Source organism: Vulpes lagopus, chromosome 23 (genome assembly GCF_018345385.1).
Source record: "Vulpes lagopus strain Blue_001 chromosome 23, ASM1834538v1, whole genome shotgun sequence".
Taxonomy (NCBI): domain Eukaryota; kingdom Metazoa; phylum Chordata; class Mammalia; order Carnivora; family Canidae; genus Vulpes; species Vulpes lagopus.
The window spans coordinates 47,589,553-47,608,825 of NC_054846.1; the positions used below are offsets into that span (position 1 = coordinate 47,589,553).

At 43.8% G+C, this 19,273-nt stretch overlaps 1 protein-coding gene across 2 annotated transcripts in view; it reads left to right on the forward strand.

Moving 5' to 3' along the window:
- The window catches only part of ST3GAL3 (ST3 beta-galactoside alpha-2,3-sialyltransferase 3), a 196,108-nt gene that overhangs the window by 118,952 nt on the left and 57,883 nt on the right, over positions 1-19,273 (forward strand). For both annotated transcript variants that reach the window (XM_041738150.1, XM_041738151.1), the window contains one exon: positions 1,990-2,082. In XM_041738150.1, the coding sequence (XP_041594084.1) occupies positions 1,990-2,082 (93 nt within the window). The remainder of the gene's footprint in view (positions 1-1,989; positions 2,083-19,273) is intronic.

The following is a 19,273-nucleotide window of genomic DNA, read 5'->3' on the forward strand; positions in this document are numbered from 1 at the left end:
TTAGCCCTTGGCATTGGCATTTGCATTTCTGGCTTTACATTTCATTGGTAAGAAAGACTTAAAAAAAAAAAAAAGTAGATTTCTAGAAGCAGGGGCACAGGGATGCAGAAGAGTTTGTCTACATTGAGTGAGGAGTTACTCTGCGCAGGGCCCTGGGCTAGACCCGCAGGGGCACATGAGTGAATCACACAGACACATTGTGGTTTCTGGAGAGCCAGTGTGGGCGGCAGCCCCCTCCCCGCTGGCCCTGCCCCTGCCGCACCCAGTTCCTGCAGAAGGCAGGCCTGAAGGGAGACCTACCAGGGCCCCCCCCCCAACCCCGTGCCGCAGAGCAGCATTGGCCACAGGCCCAAGGGGGGGTAGGGGGATGGGCCCAGGGACTGGCACCCCGCCAGGGCTCCCTCAGGTGCCCCAGCACGCATGGCCTCCAGCCTCACAGCCCCTGCGTGTGTCCTGTTGTCCCAGTGTGCTTCTCTCCAGACTGCACTGGCAGGGGTTTGGGCCGCACGGCAATGACTCCAGCCCCTCATCAAACACATAAGGACACTGATGCCCTAGTGACATGACTGTAGTCACAGCCACAAAGCCAGGGCTAAAACACCCACGTCTTCGGAAAAACATCCCGCAGATGGTCAGCAAACACTCTGAACTGTGGGCTCCCCGGGTGGTCTTGTTTTTCAGGACAAGTGCATTGAGACTGTATCAGAGTCATTTTGTTCCTTCAGAAAACTTTCTCGGCGTCTTCTGTGGGCCCATCTCTGTGCAAGGTCGTGGGGATGCAGGGTCAGACCAGGCCCCGGCCGTGGGAATGCACAGTGTAGGGGGGCAGACGTACTAGCGGCAATTACAGTAGCGTGTGGCAGTGCCTCTGGGCTGGGCCTGTAATGTGGGGGGCAGGGGCATGGGCCATGGGGCACGGGGAGCCACTTAACCCCACCTGAGGGTCAGGGCAGGACTCCAGTGAAGGTGAGATCTGAGCTCGGTTGCAAAGGACGGGTAGGCAGAGCCAGGTGGTGAGGGATAATGAAGAACGTTCCAGGCAGAGAGGATAGGAGAGCAGGAGAGCGTCTTCAACTAAACATCTAGTTGTTACTGCAACAGCCCCAACATTGTCTGACTCCGCTCAGGCCCCTGAGAGTGGTTGCCACTGTGTGTGTGTGGAGAGAGCAGAGGCAGGCGTGGCCGGCGTGTCATGTCTGGTCCCCCCATGAGGCTTGGAAGGGCAGTGCCCGTGACTGTCAGAGCCTGGGCGGCTCTCTCCCTGGGTCTCCAGGCTCCATGTGCCTTGTCCAGGAGCCTGATGGAGTTCCTCACGTCCTTGGTGTTGAGTTGAGCTTGCTGCAAGGGATCTGTGCAAAACCCAGTGAGTTCCTTTTACCAAATTCTTTTTTTTTTTTTTTTAAGATTTTTTTTTTTTTTATTTGAGGGCAGCCCGGTGGTTCAGTGGTTCAGCGCCACCTTCAGTCCAGGGCATGATCCTGGAGACCCGGGATCCAGTCCCACGTCGGGCTCCCTACGTGGAGCCTGCTTCTCCCTCTGCCTGTGTCTCTGCCTCTCTATTTCTGTGTCTCTCATGAATAAATACGTTAAATCTTAAAAAAAAAAAAATTATTTATTTGAGAGAGAGAGAGATCAAGCAGGGGGAAGGGCAGAGGGAGAAGCAGGGAGCCCGGACCTGGGGCTGGATCCTGGGACTCTGGGATCATGACTTGAGCCCGAGGCAGACACCCAACTGACTGAGCCACCCAGGCACCCCCTTTGACCAAATTCTACAGAGGAGCCTTGCTCATTTATCTACCTATTATTCCTTTAGGGTTTTTTGGTTTGGGATTTTTTTTTCCCCCTGAACCCTTTTTGTGGAAAAGGGTCTGAAAGGCTGATTGTAGACAATGAAGCTTTATTCAAGCTCTTTACCTACAGCTCTTCAAGAATGGACACCACTGACTGCTCCGTGCCCGACAAGCTGTGACTTTCCTTCTCTCCCCATAGGCCTGCTGAGTTAGCCACCAAGTACGCAAACTTTTCAGAGGGAGCTTGCAAGCCTGGCTATGCTTCGGCCTTGATGACTGCCATCTTTCCCCGGTAAGTGCTTCTGTTTCTTTCCACCGCCCAGACGGCCTGGTCCATGGCCCAGGAATCAGAACCCCAATGCTGCATAAGTGATGTGCTCTGAGCATGCAAGATTCTGTTGTAACTCACTCACTGTGTCCTTGAGTCCAGGGGTGCCTGGAAAGGACTTGTTTGGGGTTGGTTCCTACCTCAGTCCCACTCTATGTCCTTGCTCTACCATACTCTGTCCTGCCTCTGGGAGCTTACACCTGCCAGCCTGTTTCTTTGGAGGGGAGGGAACGGGTCGAACCTATGTGGTTGCTCCTTGGAAGCCAGGTACCCGGAGGCAGCCAGACAAGGCTACCCAGCACAGAAGCTCTGAGCCAAGCTGTAGTATCAGAACTACCCAGCTTCAGGGAAACATACCCAAATAAAGCAAGAAACAAAGAAGAGTTTCAGAGGCTGTCTGTTCCAGCACCTTCTCTCATTGTCCATCTTGCATTCTGGAGTTCCTGATTTCCTGATACCGGGCCTGCTGAGAGAAACTGTTCCAAACCCCGGGAGTTCCTTTTACCACTGCTGAGGGGCCTTGCTTACATATCTGCCTTTTCCTCTCGAGTTTTCTTTCCATGAAGCCGTAGTGTAGAGAAGGTTCTGACATGCCAGGATGGGTTTGTCTGCAGCCTGGAGTGCAATGAGACTGTCGGGGTCATTTTGTTCCTTCAGAAAGTTCTTGTAGTGTCTGACTTAGAGGGGCTGGAGGAAAGACTGCCCAGGAACCTCTGGGAGATGGGATGTAGGACTCAGACCTCAGAGGAGCCCTGGAAGTGGCCTCTTGGGGTGGGATCTGTTCACTGGGGGAACAGCTTGCATCCATGCCTGAGCAGGGTGAGGTTAGGGCACATAGTGTGCTTGCAGAGGAGTGTTGAGAAACAGCTTGCCTGAAAGTAAATCCAGAATATGTGGTTTTTATGCTTCTTTTTCTTTCTTTCTTTCTTTCTTTCTTTCTTTCTTTCTTTCTTTCTTTCTTTCTTTCTTTCTTTCTTTCTTTCTTTCTTTCTTTCTTTCTTTCTTTCTTTCTTTCTTTCTTTCTTTCTTTCTTTCTTTCTCTTTCTTTTTTCTTTCTTTTTTAGATTTTATTTATTTGAGAGAGAAAGAGAAGGCATGAGCCAGGGGAGAGGCAGGAGAGGGGCAAGCAGACTGTCCACTGAGCAGGGAGCCTGACTCGGGGCTCAATCCCAGGACCCTGAGCCAAAGTCAGACTCTTAACCTATTGAGCCACCCAGGCACCCCACTCCTTTTCTTTTTCTAATGTGAGTGATCAAGCTTAGTTCCTTGTCAAAAACGGGGGGGTCTGCTGGCTGAATATCTGGTTTCCAGATAGGGATCTCTTTGTCTAAGGTCTGCCTTCCTACTTGCTTCCAAATAACTTTCTTCCCCCAGCTATTTATTGAGCAGCTCTAAAGTATCTGGTGCTATGTTCCATGTCCTTATACATGTTTTCTAGGGCTTACTTGACTCAGTCCCCTGGACCAGATGCCTGTGAGTTTTCCTTGACCTGGATATAGATGTGGTTTGTTTTTTTGGCTTTTTCTAATTGAAAGTAATACAAGCATATGGTTAAATAATAACTGAAAATATGTAAAAGGGCATACACTCCTGCTCCAGATCCCTGCCCCAGAGACTGCCAGTAGTACCATAAATAGAAACATCACATACTTATTATTTTGTATCTTGTTTTTTATTCCTAACAATATATGTTGGAGATTATCCTCTTATCAGCATATATGATAATCTTATTTGTTTAATGATTGTGTAACATATGATTGTATGGATATATTATAATTTTTTTAAAGTAGGATTTATTGAAGCTTAATTTGCATACAGTAAAATTTACTTTTTGGTGTAGTTGTAGGAGTTTTGCTAAATGCATACCTTTGAGCAACTACCACAGCAGTCCAATAGAACGTTTCCATCATCGGCTCCCGAAGGTTCCGTTGTGCTGCTTTGTAGTTAACCTCTCTCCTGACCCCCAGCCCCTGACAACCACTGATCATTTCCTGTTCCTGTAGTATTTTCAGAGTGTTATATTAATGGAATCATACAGTCGAAGCCTTTTGAGTGTACCTCTTTCATTTAGTAGAATGCATTTGAGATTCATATGTGTATCGTGTGTATCTTTTGTCTTTTTTTTTTTAAAGGTTTTATTTATTTGAGAGAGAGACAGCAAGAGAGAGCTTGAGCTGGGGATGAGAGAGAAGACAGTAGTGGAAAGGGCAGAGACTTGAGTTGTGCACATCAAGCCCCCCGCCCCCTGCTGGGCCAGGAACTCCTTGAGGCTTGGTATCTTGTGTCGCCTTTATTTGCATTTCCTGGGCCCCAATCACAGTATGCTGGGTACATACGCTGGCGTCCAGGAGGCACTTGAAACACACAGGGCTGGATATAGGCATCTTCTTTACCAGAGCTGCGTTCTGGTGTTCTTGGTCTTTTTTTTTTTTTTTTTTAAGATTTCATTCATTCATTCATTCATTCATTCATTCATTGAGAGAGAGAGAGAGAGAAGAGAATGTGTGAGCACAAGTGGGGTGAGGGTCAAAGGGAGAAGCAAGCGCCCTGCTGAACAGGGAGCCCCGTGTGGAGCTCTATCCCAGGACACTGGGATCATGACCTGAGCCAAAGGCAGATGCTTAACTGACTGAACCACACAGGTGCCCCCAGTTGTTTCTTTTTATTGCTGAACAGTGTTCTGTTTTGGCATCAGGGTAATGCTGACATCATAGAACGAGTGAGAAAATACTCCTTCATCTGCAGTTTCCTGAAAGTTTTGTACAGAACTAGTACTGGTTTTATTTTATATTTATATTTTAAATGACTGATAGAATTTACCAGCAAAAATATCTAGGGCTACCTAGGTTTTGTATTAAGAAAATTCCTTTGGGGCACCTGGGTGACTCAGGTGGTTGAGCTCCCAACTCTTGGTTTCAGCTCGGGTCATGATCTTGTGGGTCTTGAGATCGAGCCCTGGCCTCCACAGTCATTGGGAAGTCTGCTTGAGATTTTCTGTCCCTCTCCCTCTGTCACTCCTCTCACTCACCCATGCTGTCTCTCAAATAAATAAATAAATCTTAGAAAAAAAAATCCCGTCGTGGGAAGCCTTTTTAAGAATTACATTTCTAAAAAAAAAAAAAAAAAAAGATGAAGAATTTCACTTCCTTATTAGATCTAGAGCTTTCTTATTTGTATTCAGGTTTTCCTGTTTCTTCTTTGGTAGTTGTGCCAGATGAGGAATTTGTGGATTTCATTGAGTTGTTGAATGTATTGGCTTACTATGCTTAATATTGGTAATTTATATATTTTCTCTTTTTTTCTTAGTCTTTCTGGTTAGAGGTTTATCATTTTTATTGATCTCATAGAACTAGCTTTTGGGTTCATTGGTTTTTCTCTTTTCATTTTTTTCACTATGATCATTGTTTTCTGCTCTCACCTTTATTTTTTCCTACCATACGCTTTATTGGGGTTAAATCTGTTCTTTGTTAATTGAGATAGAAGTTAGGACCACTGATTTGATTTCTTGATTCCTTGATTTCATGCTATAAATTTCCCTCTATAAACTGTATCAGCTACATCCCACAAATTTTGATATTATATTCTTATTTTCTTTGCATTAAAGATATTTTCTAACTTCACTTGTGATTTCTACTTTGACCCATGGGTTCTTTTGAAGTGTTTTGCTTAATTTCCAAATATTTGAGGTTGTTCCAAGTATCTTTGTGTTACAGATACCTGGTTTACTTTTGTTGTAATCAGAATATTTTCTTGTATGATTTTAACACTTTGAAGTTGATTGAGACCTGAGTTGTGGGATAAACTATGGTCTGTTTTGATAAATATTCAGTGTGCATTTAAAAATTTTTCTGCAGTGATTGAGTAGTCTATAAATGGCAATTAGATTATACTGGTTGATTATTTCAAGTTTCCTACATCCTTACTGATTTTTCTGTCAGTTATTGACAAAGGGATGTTGAAGTCTTCATTTATTAGTTTTTGCTTCACATATTTTGAGGCTGTGCCACTAGTTTTTATACATTTAGGATTGTTATATTCCCTTGCTGTGAATAGATTCCTTCAATATTTTGAAATGTCCCTTCTTCTCTGGTATAATAATCTCTGTTCTGAAATCTTCTTTGTTTGATACTTATGTAACTACTCCAGCCTTTTTAGAGTTAGCTTCATTGTGCTTGATGTTTCCCCATGCTTTTACTATTGTGTGTGTTTGGGGGGCAGCATATCTTTTTGTTTACCCTTGAGCCTCAGAGAAGTTGGTTCTCAGGGCTGGTTCAATTCAGAACTGGTCTTCTTATGTTTAAATATATGTGTCTTTATAATTATTATTATTTTTTAAAGATTTTATTTATTTATTCATGAGAGACACACACACAGAGCAAGAGAGAGAGAGAGAGAGAGAGAGAGAGAGAGAGGCAGAGACTTAGGCAGAGGGAGGAGCAGGCTCCACACAGGGAGCCTGATGTGGGACTTGATCCTGGGACCCCAGGATCATGCCCTGGGCCAAAGGCAGGCACTAAACCACTGAGCCACCCAGGCATCCCGTGTCTTTATAATTAAAGTGGGTTTCTTATAGACAGCACATAGTCGAGTCTTGCTTTTTTATCCAACCTGGCAATGTCTCTGCCTTTTATTGCAGTGCTTATACCATTTACTTTTAATGTAGTCATCAATATGGTTGGATTTATGGTTATTTTTTTTATATGTTATTTCGCCTTTCCTTTTTTTAAATTTTTTTATTATTTATTTATGAGAGTCATACAGAGAGAGAGAGAGAGAGGCAGAGACATAGGCAGAGGGAGAAACAGGCTCCATGCACCGGGAGCCTGACGTGGGATTCGATCCCGTGTCTCCAGGATCGCGCCCTGGGCCAAAGGCAGGCGCCAAAGCGCTGCGCCACAGCGCTGCGCCACCCAGGGATCCCAATAGGGTTGGATTTAAATCTACTATCTTGATACCCATTTTCTGTTCTTTTTTTCTTTCCTTTTCTGCCTCCTTTTGGACTAATTGAATGTGTGTTTTATGGCTTCAATTTACCCATACTGTTGGCTTGTTATCTATACCTCTTTGTTTTATATTTTTCATGATTGTTCTAGTGTTTACAATCTGTCTTTAATTTTTTTTTAAAGATTTTATTTATTTGAGAGAGAGAACATGAGCAGGGGGAGAGGCAGAGGGAGAAGCAGACTCTCTGCTGAGCAGGGAGCTTGATATAGGCCTTGATCTCAGGGCTGATGATGTCATGATCCCAGATCATGACTTGAGCTGAAGGCAGACACTTAACCGACTGAGCCACTCAAGCAATCCTGTAATCTACTCTAATATAATATTCCAGGACTTCATCTAGAGTTTAAGAACCTTACAACAGTATAGTTCCATTACCCACCCCCGTCCTTTGTGCTATTTTTGTCATACATTTTACATTTATGTATTATAAATCCACATGGCATTGTTCTTATTTATTTTTGTTTTAAATAGTCAGCTATTTAAAGTGATTTAGAAATGAACTGGAAAATGCAGCCTGCGGAGTGGGAGAAGATATTTCCAAATCATACATACATCTGATGTGGAGTTATATTTAGAATATATGAAGAACTCCAGCTCAACACCTATCAACAACAACAAAACAGTTGATTTAAAAATGGGCAAAAGATTTGAATAGGTACTTCTCCAAAGAAGATATACAAAGGACCCAACAAACACAACATCACTAATCACTAGGGAATGCAAATCAAAAACATAGTGAGCTACCATCTCACCCCCATAGTGAGCTACCATCTCACCCCCTTTGGCCCAGGGCATGATCCTGGGGTCCCAGGATCAAGTCCCACATCAGGCTCCCTGTGTGGAGCCTGCTCCTCCCTCTGCCTAAGTCTCTGCCTCTCTCTCTCTCTCTGTGTGTGTGTGTGTGTGTCTCTCATGAATAAATAACCATCTCACTGGATGGTTGCTATCCAGAGAGGGAGAGAGAGAGAGAAGAAAGGAAGAAAGGAAGGAAGGATAGACAGAAAGAAAGAGAAAAACGTGTTGATGAAGACAACAAAGAAATCGGAACCCTTGTGCATTGTTGATCAGAATGTAAAATGAGGGGCACCTGCATGCCTCAGTCAGTTGAGCATCTGCCTTCAGCTAGGGTCATGGTCCCGGGGTCCCAAGGTCCCGAGGTCCTGGGATTGAGCCCTGCATTGGGCTTCCTGCTTGGCGAGGAGCCTGCTTCTCCCTCTCCCTCTGCCTGCCACTCCCTCTGCTTGTGCTCTCTCTCTGTCAAATAAATAAATAAAATCTTAAAAAAAAAAAAAAAAAAAAGAATGTAAAATGGTCCAGTCAGTTTGGGAACAGTATGGTAATTCCTCAGAAAAATTGAAAATGGAATGACTCTGTGACCCAGCAATTCCATTTCTGGGTATATACCCAAAAGAAATGAAAGCAGGGTCCTAAATTGATATTTGTACACCCATGTTCATAGCAGCATTATTTTACAATAGCCAAAGCAATCCAAGTGTCTATCGAGAGATGGAAGGATAAACAAAATATGGTACATTCATGCAGTGGAGCATTATTTAGCCTGAAAAAGAAAGGAAATTTTAATATGCTGCAACATGTGTGAACTTTGAGGACATTATGCAAAGTGAAATAAGCCAGTCATAGAAAAATACCTTTGATTCCACTTATATGCTACATAGAGTAGCCAAATTCATAGAGACAGAAAACAGAATCATGGTTGCCAGCAACTGGGGGTAAGGGCAGTGGGAAGTAGTTGTTTATTAGATAAAGACTAAAAATAAATAAATAAATAAATAAAATTAACTTTATTTTCTAGTAAATGCCAAGTTTTTGCAAAGGGAAAAAATAGATAAAGAGCTTCAGTTTTGCAAAATGAAAAGAGTTCTGGAGATTGATTGCATAATGATATGTATGTATGTACTTTAACACTATTGAATTGTACACTTAAAAATGTTTAAGATGGAGGGGACCTGGCTGGCTCAGTTGGTGGAGCATGTGACTCTTGATCTTGGGGTCATAAGTTTGAGCCCAACGTTGGGTATAGACCTTACTTTAAAAAAAATGTAGGGCAGCCCAGGTGGCTCAGCGGTTTAGCGCCACCTTTGGTCCTGGAGACCTGGGATCGAGTCCCATGTCGGGCTCCCTGCATGGAGCCTGCTTCTCCCTCTACCTGTGTCTCTGCCTCTCTTTCTCTCTCTCTGTGTCTCTCAGGAATAAATAAATAAAATCTTTAAAAAAAAAGAAAAAATGTTTATGGGGATCCCTGGGTGGCTCAGCGGTTTAGCACCTGCCTTTGGCCCAGGGCGCGGCCCTGGAGTCCCGGGATCGGGTCCTGCCGTTGGGCTTCCGGGATGGAGCCTGCTTCTCCCTCTGCCTGTGTCTCTGCCTCTCTCTCTCTCTCTCTCTCCCTGTCTATCATGAATAAATAAATAAATAAATCTTTTTAAAAAAATGTTTAAGATGGGGGCACCTGAGTGGCTCAGTAGGTTAAGTGTCCAACTCTTGATTTTGGCTTGAGTCATAATCTCAAGGTCCTGTGGTTGAGCTCTGCGTCAGGCTCCGTGCTCAGTGGAGAGTCTGCTTAAGGATTCTCTCTCCTTGTGTGCTCTTTCTCTTTCTCTAAAATAAATAAATCTTAAAAAAAAAAGTTTAAGATGGTAATATGCTATGTGTATTTTACCACAATTTAATTTTTAAAAAATTTAAGACTTTATTTTTAAGTAAATTCTATACCCAATGTGGAGTTCGAACTCACAACCCTTTGACTAAGTTGGATGCATGCTGTACCAAATGAGCCAGGCAGGTGCCCCCAATTTCTTTTTAATTTTTTTTAAAAAAGATTTTATTTATTTATTCACGAGAGACAGAGAGAGAGAGAGAGAGGCAGAGATACAGGCAGAGGGAGAGGCAGGCTCCATGCAGGGAGCCCAACGTGGGACTCGATCCCGGGTCTCCAGGATCACACCGCGGGGCTGAAGGCAGCGCTAAACCGGTGAGCCACCCAGGCTGCCCTCTTTTTAATTTTTAATGAGAGAGAAGTCTATTATAGTTACCCACAAGTTAATTTTTACTGTTGGTCTTTCTTCCTTTGTAGAGATATATATTTCCATATGGTTTCTCTTTTCTTCTGCCTGAAGAACTTTTTTTAATGGTTCTTATGAATCAGATTTGACAGTAATGCAGTCTTTCAGCCTTGGTTTCTCTGATAAAATCTTTATTTTACATTAAGTTTTGAAAGAGTGTTTTGTTTTCTTTTGTTTTGTTTTTTTGGACTGGGTATACAATTCTAGGTTGACAGTTTCACACATACCAAGTACTTCAAAGTTAGAACTTCATTTTCTTTTGGCTTGCATAGTTTCCAATGAAAGTCTCTGTCATTCTTATCTTGTTTTACCTCATACTTAATGTCTTTATCTTCCTCTGCTTGCTTTTTAAGATTTTCTCTTTGTCACTGATTTTCAGTAACCTGATTCTGATTATGATGTGGCTTATTGTGGTTTTCTTTAATTTGGTTTGGGATTTTTTTTTTTTTTTTTAGCTCCTTGGATCTATGGGTTCATAGTTGACTTTTTAAAAATCAGATTTGGACTTTTTTCTTATCCTTGTTTTTTTTTAAATATTTTTTCTACCTTACCTTTCTTCCCTGGATTCTAGGGGATCCTATAGGCCACTGATGCTTTTCCCTTCCCTACCCCCACAATCTTATTTCTCTCTGTGCCTCATTTGGATAGTTGATATTGCTGTGTTTTCCTGTCCACTGAATTTTCTTTTATAGTGTCCAGTCAGCCGTTTATCCCATCTGGTATGTTTTCATTTCAGATATTGAGTTTTTAATCTCTCTAGATCCATTTAGGTCTTTTTATATCTTCCATTTCATTCCTTGGTATGCTCATGTGTTCCTCTACCTTCCTGAACATGTGGAATATATTTACAATAGCTGTTTTCACATCCTTGTCTGCTAATTCCATCATGTCTGTCATTTCTGGGGTGGTTTCTCTTGATGATTTTTCTTCTGGTTATGACCCCTATTTTTTGGCTATTTGTATTCCTTGCCTGGTAATTTTTTATTAGATTCCAGACATTGCAAAGTTTACATTTTTCTGTGCTAGATTTTGTCATATTCTTTTAAAGAGTGCTAGATTTTGCTTGGGCATGGGGTTGAGTTACTTGGAATCAGTTGTAGCCTTGTGATGCTGCCTTTTCACACCACTAGTGCAGGTTGTGAGTGGTCTTTTGTCTGGGGCTAATTTATCCTCATTTCTCATGTGGTACCATTCTGAGGATTTGACCCATTCCTTGTGCTTTATGAGATATTTCCACTCTGACGGACTTATTTCCACTTGGGTTTGTGTGAACACTAACACTTCCCAGCCCTATATGAGCATCAGGAATTGCTTCCTGGTGGTTTTCCCTCAGCCTCAGAGTTTCCTCTCACATATACAGATGAGTGCTTGGCCAAAGATCTAAGGGAACCCCTTTGCAGATCTCTAGAGCTTTCTATACAGCTCTATCTTCTATCCTAGTCTTCTCCACAAATTCTAGCCTCTTTGGTCTTCTAAACTGTGACCTGTTTTCTCAACTCAGAAAGACCATTGGCCCCTTGTAGTGGTCTGAAATTGTGTGTGTGTGTGTGTGTGTGTGTGTGTGTGTGTGTGTGTGTGTGTTTTCATGTATTTTAGCTTGTTTTCTATTTGTTAAAGGTAAGAGGTTAAACCTCATCCCTGTTATTCCATCATGGCTAGAAACAGAAGTCCCTTATTCTGTTTTACATGGCATTCGGTTGTACAGATGTATAATAGTTTATTAGGTGATTACCTATTGATGGGCATTTAGGTAATTTCTCATCTTTACTATCACAAATTACATCATTTACTATTACTATTACACCATTGAATAATCTTCTCTGTGCGTCACTTTCTACACATTTAAGATCATCGAGAATAAAGAATAATATTTCTGGATCACAATTATAAGCATTTGAAACTTTGAAAGTTCCTGGTGGATTGCCTTCTGCAAGCAGTTTTTGGATTTACATCTGCACATAGTAGTCTGTGAAGGTGCCTCCTTCTATGCTTTCTTCAGGTACTTTTATGACTTTATTATTTATATTTGAATTATTAATCCATCTGGGGTTTTGTTGTTTGGTTTTGTGTTGTTTGTGGTGTTAGGAGTGATGTTGTAATTTAGGTTTGTTTACTTTTTTCCCTGTGGGTAGTTCACCTTTTGTTTTGTTTTGTTTTGCGAGAGAGAGAGAGAGAGAGAGAGAGAGAGAGACAGAGATAACAACAGAGATAGTGAGAGAGCACAAGTGGGAAGGTGAGGGAGAAGAAGGCTCTCTGCTAAGCAGGGCTCCATTCCAGGATCCTGGGATCATGACTTGAGACAAAGGCTGATGCTTAACTGACAGCCACCCAGGAACACTGTAGCTAGCATTTCTTGATTATTTTGACCAAATGTACTAAGTAAAATCAGGATTTTGATTTTTATAGCATCAACATTTTGACACAGAAGGTCTTAATGCAGTTTTGATGTGTTAGTTATGACACAGTCTAATAAAAATAAACCATAAATCTTTATCTTTTTTTTTTTTTTCCACTGAGTGCTCTGTGAAACATACATTCTTACTCTATTTCTAAGCCTTGCTCCTTGTGGAGCCCACCCTGTCACTGACTCTCACACTGGGGTACATATGGAGGAGCAGGCGGTGGTAATGGAAGGGATGCCAATGTGCCAGCCTGTTCTGCCTACAGAGTCCTGCTTCTCAGGAAGCCAGCTTGTTCCCTTTTTCACCCTTTGTGCTGTCTGCTGGGAAGTCTGCCTTTCTTTTCCTGAGACTTGCCTGCTTGGAGACATCTTCTTCTAATGAGAGAGACAGGGAAGAGGGGAGAATAAGGCCCAAAGGAAATCAGATTTATTGAGCATCTGCTCTGCTCTGAGCAGTGTTGGTCTCACGGAAGCGGAAGCCTTCTCTGACTGACCTCCATCTCTCTGCACCCACTCAGTTATTCTTTCCTCAACCTATACCACCACAGTGTCACCTACATAGCTCTGTCATTGTACTTAAAATTATTGATATTTCTTTCATAGTAGACTGTGAACTTCTCAGCATAGAGATGTGCTCTTGTCCATGGCTGCCAACACTTAACATAGAGGCTTTAACACTTAGTAGGCATTTAATATTTGTTCTATGAGTGGATATTAATTTCTGACCGTAGGAGATGGAGAGGCTTAAGGTGTGAGGGATGTTGGTAAAATACTCTTCTAATGGAAAGAGTGAAGAAAATAATTTTTTTGATGTAGAAAATTTATTATTTTGTCATATACTAATACATGAAAGATTGGAAAGAGATGAGATTTGGAGACAGAAAGTTCTCACAAATTTCTCACTTAACATACTGTGTGATTTTGGAAAAGTCTGGGCATTACTTATCTCATTAGTCAAGAGAATGAAATGAGATGATCTATTTTGGGGCTACAAATGTTGATCATTCCAGAAAATTTTAATGTTAGACACTTACTAAGTGAATTCTGTTTTCTCAATGACTTTTATTATGATCGGATAAGTTTTTTTTTTTTTTTTTTCAGGAAGGAAGCTCCCAGAATAGATCATGATAAATATTTAAAATGTAATTTTTAGGGGTGGAGTGAAGGAGTGTAAGCTTTTAAAGCAAAAAGTATAGCTGATGAAACCTTAATTGACACTCTCAGTTTTCCTGGCAATACTTCGCTACCTACTTTTGAATCACTTTTTGTGCTTTGGTGAAAGATTGATTTCTTTTTACTTATTTATTTATTTTAGAGGGGAGAGAGAGAGAATCTTAAGCAGGCTCCACACCTAGTATGGAGCCCGATGTGGGGCTCCATCTCATGACTCTGAGATCATGGCCTGAGGCAAAATCAAGTCAGATACTTTACTAACTGAGCCACCCAGGCAGACCTTGGTGAAAGATTTAATTTAATGTCTTTTAGATGGTGGCCAGTGGAGCCACTTAGCATGGGGAGCAGGCATAGCATCTACAGGCTAAGTGTGGGTCAAGCAGTTTCACAGAAAGCAGAATCCAAGCCCAGGCTGTGGCCATGCTGCAGAGCCAGACAGCAGCAGCAGTGATAGCTAATACTTCTCAGTGTGCCAGGTCTTCTGCTGAGACCTTTTCCTATCTTTTCTGGTTTAATCCTCCCAACAATCTTATGAGATAGGTGTTGTCATTGAGCCAGTTTTAAGTATGAGAAGTGGAAGTGGAGAGAATCGATCGATTTGCTTAAAGTCATAAAGATTGGAAGCGATGAAGCTGAGTTTTGAACCCAAGCACCACAGAGCCCTCCAGCTTACCTGCCACGTGCTGCTTCCTCTCCTAGAGGCTGTCTCATGGATAGGCTGGCTAGTAGCCATAGTACAGAAGTCTACCAGGTGTCTGGTGGTGGCTGATGAGATACTGGTGTAGAAATTTCCTTCTTGTCCATTTCTACAGAGGAAAACCTCCCTTCTCTTGAGATCCACTTGGCTTTACAAAGGCCAAGGAGCACGGTGTCTATCTGTGACTGTGTGTATCTGTGATTTTCATACCGTTAAGGAATTATTGCCATGGTCCAAGCTGGTTGAATTCCTGAGAATGTAGGGATGGCCTTTGAAACCATGCCGAGCTCTCTGAGGCAGGAAGTCTGGAATATTGACAGAGTCCCAGCTGTGTGTTTTGGGACCCTTGTGTGAGAAGGCAGAGGAGACCTATTGCACTGCCTTCGGGGGGTTTGAAAGCTTATGGGCTCCTGGCCAGGGCAATGTGGTATCCCCATATCCCAAAGATCCTCCCCCTCTGCTCTTCCAAGAAGGATCCTGGGATTCTTATCACTGCAATACCAGGGAGGGATGGTAAGATTGAAAGTCATCCTTACTAAACTTTGTCCTAAATTATAGAGGAGAATAGAGCACCATCCACTTCTACAAAATTATTGTCCTTCCAGACTAAGAGCAAGTTGAGTACCTCCCAACCAAGAGTGTGCAGAGACTCATTACAATTGCTTTTTCCACTCCCACCACTTCCCTCCCTGAAATGTTCTTGCTCAGATCACTTGAAAGGACTAACTGACAAACCCAAGGGTAGAGCTTCTCTTTTTCTGACCTCTCTGAAGTATTTGGCAGTATTGATCTCTTCCTCCATTTTGAAACTCTCTCCTCTCAGTAATTCTTTGGCCAAACTCCCTTCTAGTTCTCCTCCTGCTTCTCTGATTGTTCCTTTTCAGTCCCTCTTCAGCCTTCTTCTTTTGTGCCCACCTTTAAATGCTGATGTGTGCCAGGGCTCAGTTACGGTCCTCTTCACTTCTTAATTGGCTGTTATCAGCTAACACCTATGTGCCAATGACTCTCAGCTCCTGGTCTCTGGACCCAGATACCCAACTTCCAGCTGGACAGCTCCACTTGGATGACTCAAGGATCTCAAACTCAATGTGACCAACTCACTGAATTTCTATTAAATCTAATCAGCCCCTATTGCCTATTTCAGTAAATGACACCAATATCTACCTGAGAGTGTTGCCTGAGCCAGAAATCTGAGAGTTCTTCTTTCTCCTTCTCTCAACCAAATATCCAGTTAGTCACTGAGTCCTGACACTTCTGTCCTCTAGAATATCTCTTCTCTGAGGTCAATCCTTTCTTGTGCCCTGGCTCTTCAACCTCTCCTGGATCTTGGACCTAAAGACCCAGGAACCTGGATCTTCATTCTCTTTACTGTCTCCTTCATACCAGTATTTAATCATACTGAGGTCTCTGGTTTCCCTTAAAAAGTTGCCATGTTGGATGCCTGGGTTGCTCGGTTGGTAGAACATCTGACTCTTGGTGTCAGCTCAGGTCATGATCTTGTGAGTTGTAGGCCCACCCCGGCAGCAGATTCTGTACTCAGCTGAGGGTCTGCTTAAAGATTCTCTCCCTCTACCCCTGTCCCCATTAGCACTGTCTCTTTAAAATAATAAATAAATCTTAAAAAAAAAAAAAGAGTAGTTGCCACATTGACTCTACTATCCTTTAGACCTAATGATAATAGCTACCATTTCATTTGTTCAGCAGATGTTTTTTGAGCACCTCCTGGGTGCTAGATCCTTCTCCAGGTGCTAGAGCCTCAGCATTGTATAAGATACATGTAATCCATCCCTCAGAGGCCTTACTTTCCATTGGCAGACATACACAGCCTGTGTGTATAAAAGGTCACACAGTTTTACTACGTACCAGCCACTGTGCTAATCATTGTATATTCATTACTTGATTTATTCTGTGCAGTGACCCTTTGGAATAAGTGTTGTTTAGCTATAGCTTGGCCACAGTCACAGTAGTACAGAGCCAGGAATCAAAGTCACCCACCCTACCTTATGTCCTGAGTCTTGGCCGTGAACCATGAGCCTGTAGGGGAATGTAAATTCCATTTATTTCCTTCCTTCCTTCCTTCCTTCCTTCCTTCCTTCCTTCCTTCCTTCCTTTAATTGGAGAGTGTTTTAAATATTTTCAGTGGGTACCCCTGCAAGGAAATCCCTGGGGGCTGGGCCTTTCTGGGAGGTGCAGAGCACTCAGGAACTCAGGCTTCTCTGCATAGTGCCCAAGGGTCTTTTTTTTTTTTTTTTTTAATATTTTATTTATTTATTCATTGACACAGAGAGAGAGGCAGAGACACAGGCAGAGGAAGAGAAGCAGTCTCCATGCAGGGAGCCCGATGCAGGACTTGATCCTAGGTCTCCAGGATCACACCCCCGGCTGCAGGCAGTGCCAAACCGCTGCACCACTGGGGCTGCCCAGTGCCCAAGGGTCTACAGCCCTGCAGGTTCTAGACAGGCTAAACAGCTGGCCTTGACTTGGGCTCCAGCCTGAAGCTAAAGGAGTTGCCACCTGTGTCCTCTTGGTTTCTCCGCTGGCAGTTTTTTCTTCATGTATTCGCTGTGTCTGTTCTGACCTCTGGGAACCAGTCCATGATCTGCTTTTAAATTAACACTGCTCATGTCTCAGCCTCCCCTTTCCACCACCCCCAGCCCTGTCTTCCCCGCCCTGTGCCTTAGAGCTGGGCATTCCATCTCCTTCCTCTTTGCTCTGTACACTAACCCTTATAGGTGAGTCTGTGGTAAATGGCCAGAAGTTGTTTCCATGGAAAAATTTCCTTCCCTACATGATTGGGGACCCCTACCTACTTCTTTGAGCTGGTGAACATTGCAGAAAACCTGTTGGTTTTTTCCTGGCTCTAAATTCATCTGCTACAGATGTGGGGCTAGGCCTCGGTCTGCTGCCTGCCCCTGATGATGCCGGCGTGTCCTTCTGCCAGATTCAGGACCTGAGGAGCCATGTGTGTCTTGGCCTCTCTCCAACTTCTCCAGAAGGCGAATGCTGGGCAAAACCCTTGGGCATCAATCAGGAAGCTTGTTGTGTGCTATGGAATCAAAAGCGATGTGACCTGGTCTGCCACCAGATTTCTGAGAAATTGGTAATAAAGTCTTAGAAATGTCTGTAGCAACTAGAGTAAGTTTATGCCAAGTGAATCTAATCATTTAAAAATGGAGCTTATGTTTTATATGTATTTTAACTTTTCTAGTAATTCATTTTATTTATTTTTTCAAAGATCTTATTTATTCATGAGAGACACAGCGAGAGAGAGAGAGAGAGAGACAGAGACAGAGACAGACAGAGACAGAGACAGAGAAGCAGGCAGAGGGAGAAGCAGGCTCCATGCAGGGAGCCCGATGTGGGACTCAATCCCAGGACTCCAGGATCATGTCCTGAGCCAAAGGCAGATGCTGAACCACTGAGCCACCCAGGTGTCCCTATTTCTTTATTTTAAAGAGATTTTTATTTATTTGAGAGAGTGAGAGAACATAGAGAGAGAAGCAGACTCCCTGCTGGGCAGAGAGCCCAATGTGGGGCTGGATCCCAGGACCTTGAGATCATGCTCTGAGCCTAAGGCAGATGCTTAACCAACTCAGCCACCCAGGCACCCTTATTTTTTTTTTTAAGGGTGAAAAAAATTTTTTTTGTTTATGAGAGGGAGGGAGGGAGGGAAGGAGGGAGAAAGAGAGAGAGAGAGCATGAGCAGGGGGAAGGACAGAGTGAGAGAGAGAAGCAGACTCCCCTTTGAGCAGAGAGCCCGACTCAGGGCTTAATTCTCCGGCCCTGAGATCATGACCTGCGCCATCGACAGACACTTAACCGACTGAGCCATCCAGGCGCCCTTATTTTTATTTTTTTAAGTAGACTCCACACTTAGCGTGGAGCCCAGTGCCCAGTGTGGGGCTTGAACTCACGCCCCTGAGATCAAGACCTGAGCCGAAATCAACAGTATCATGCTGTAACAGACTGGAGGTTTCAAAAGCAAAACAAACTGTTGCTTCTTCCCAGATGGCTTGAGAAGCACCAGTGTGTAGTGGTAAGAGCCTAGGGAGGAAGGCGGGGTGGCTGAAACTCTGGACCTCCCTCCCTCGTCTGTACCTCCTAACCTCAGGATTAAGGGGGGCAGCACACACACGCAGACGCAGACACAGACACACACACACACACACACACACACACACAGATCCGCAGCAATATGCGCTCTCAGAGCGGTGAGAACAGAGGCCTGTGCAGGCACAGAGGAGGCCCTTAGGTGGGGAGAGCTGGCGAGAGATGAGTGAGGGGAGTTCCTGGTGCAGGTGACACCTGAGCTGTGCCTGGAAGGATGCAAGGTCGAACACACTGGTGTGGAGCAGCTTCCCCCCTTGCAGACCGAGCTCCAGGCTCTGCGGGGCAGCAGGAATCCTCGAGGTACTTAGCAGCGCAGTCCCTGGTGAGAGCAGGCAGGCAGGCCGCATTCCTGTGGTAGTTGAGGATTGATCTTGTCAGATTAGCAGCTTTGCTTTTCTTGGTTGAGGTACAAGATCCCCACGTGGGGAGCTGTGCTGCTCGTGAAGAGCAAAAGCTGGTGAAAGCACAAAACGTGATCCTGGCCCTTCTCCCAAGCCAAGAGGCTCGGGCCAGGAACAGCCCTGCAGGGCTCATCTTTCTGGCTCTGCAGCGAGAGGGAGGGTTCTCGTCCCAGCTCCACTCACACACGACCCAGGGCAGAAGGTGGGCCGAGAGGCGGTGCTGGCGTGTTGAGGACTGGTCCTGCCCTTCCTACCCTGGCTGGATTTCAGGGAGTAGGGATGGTCACTG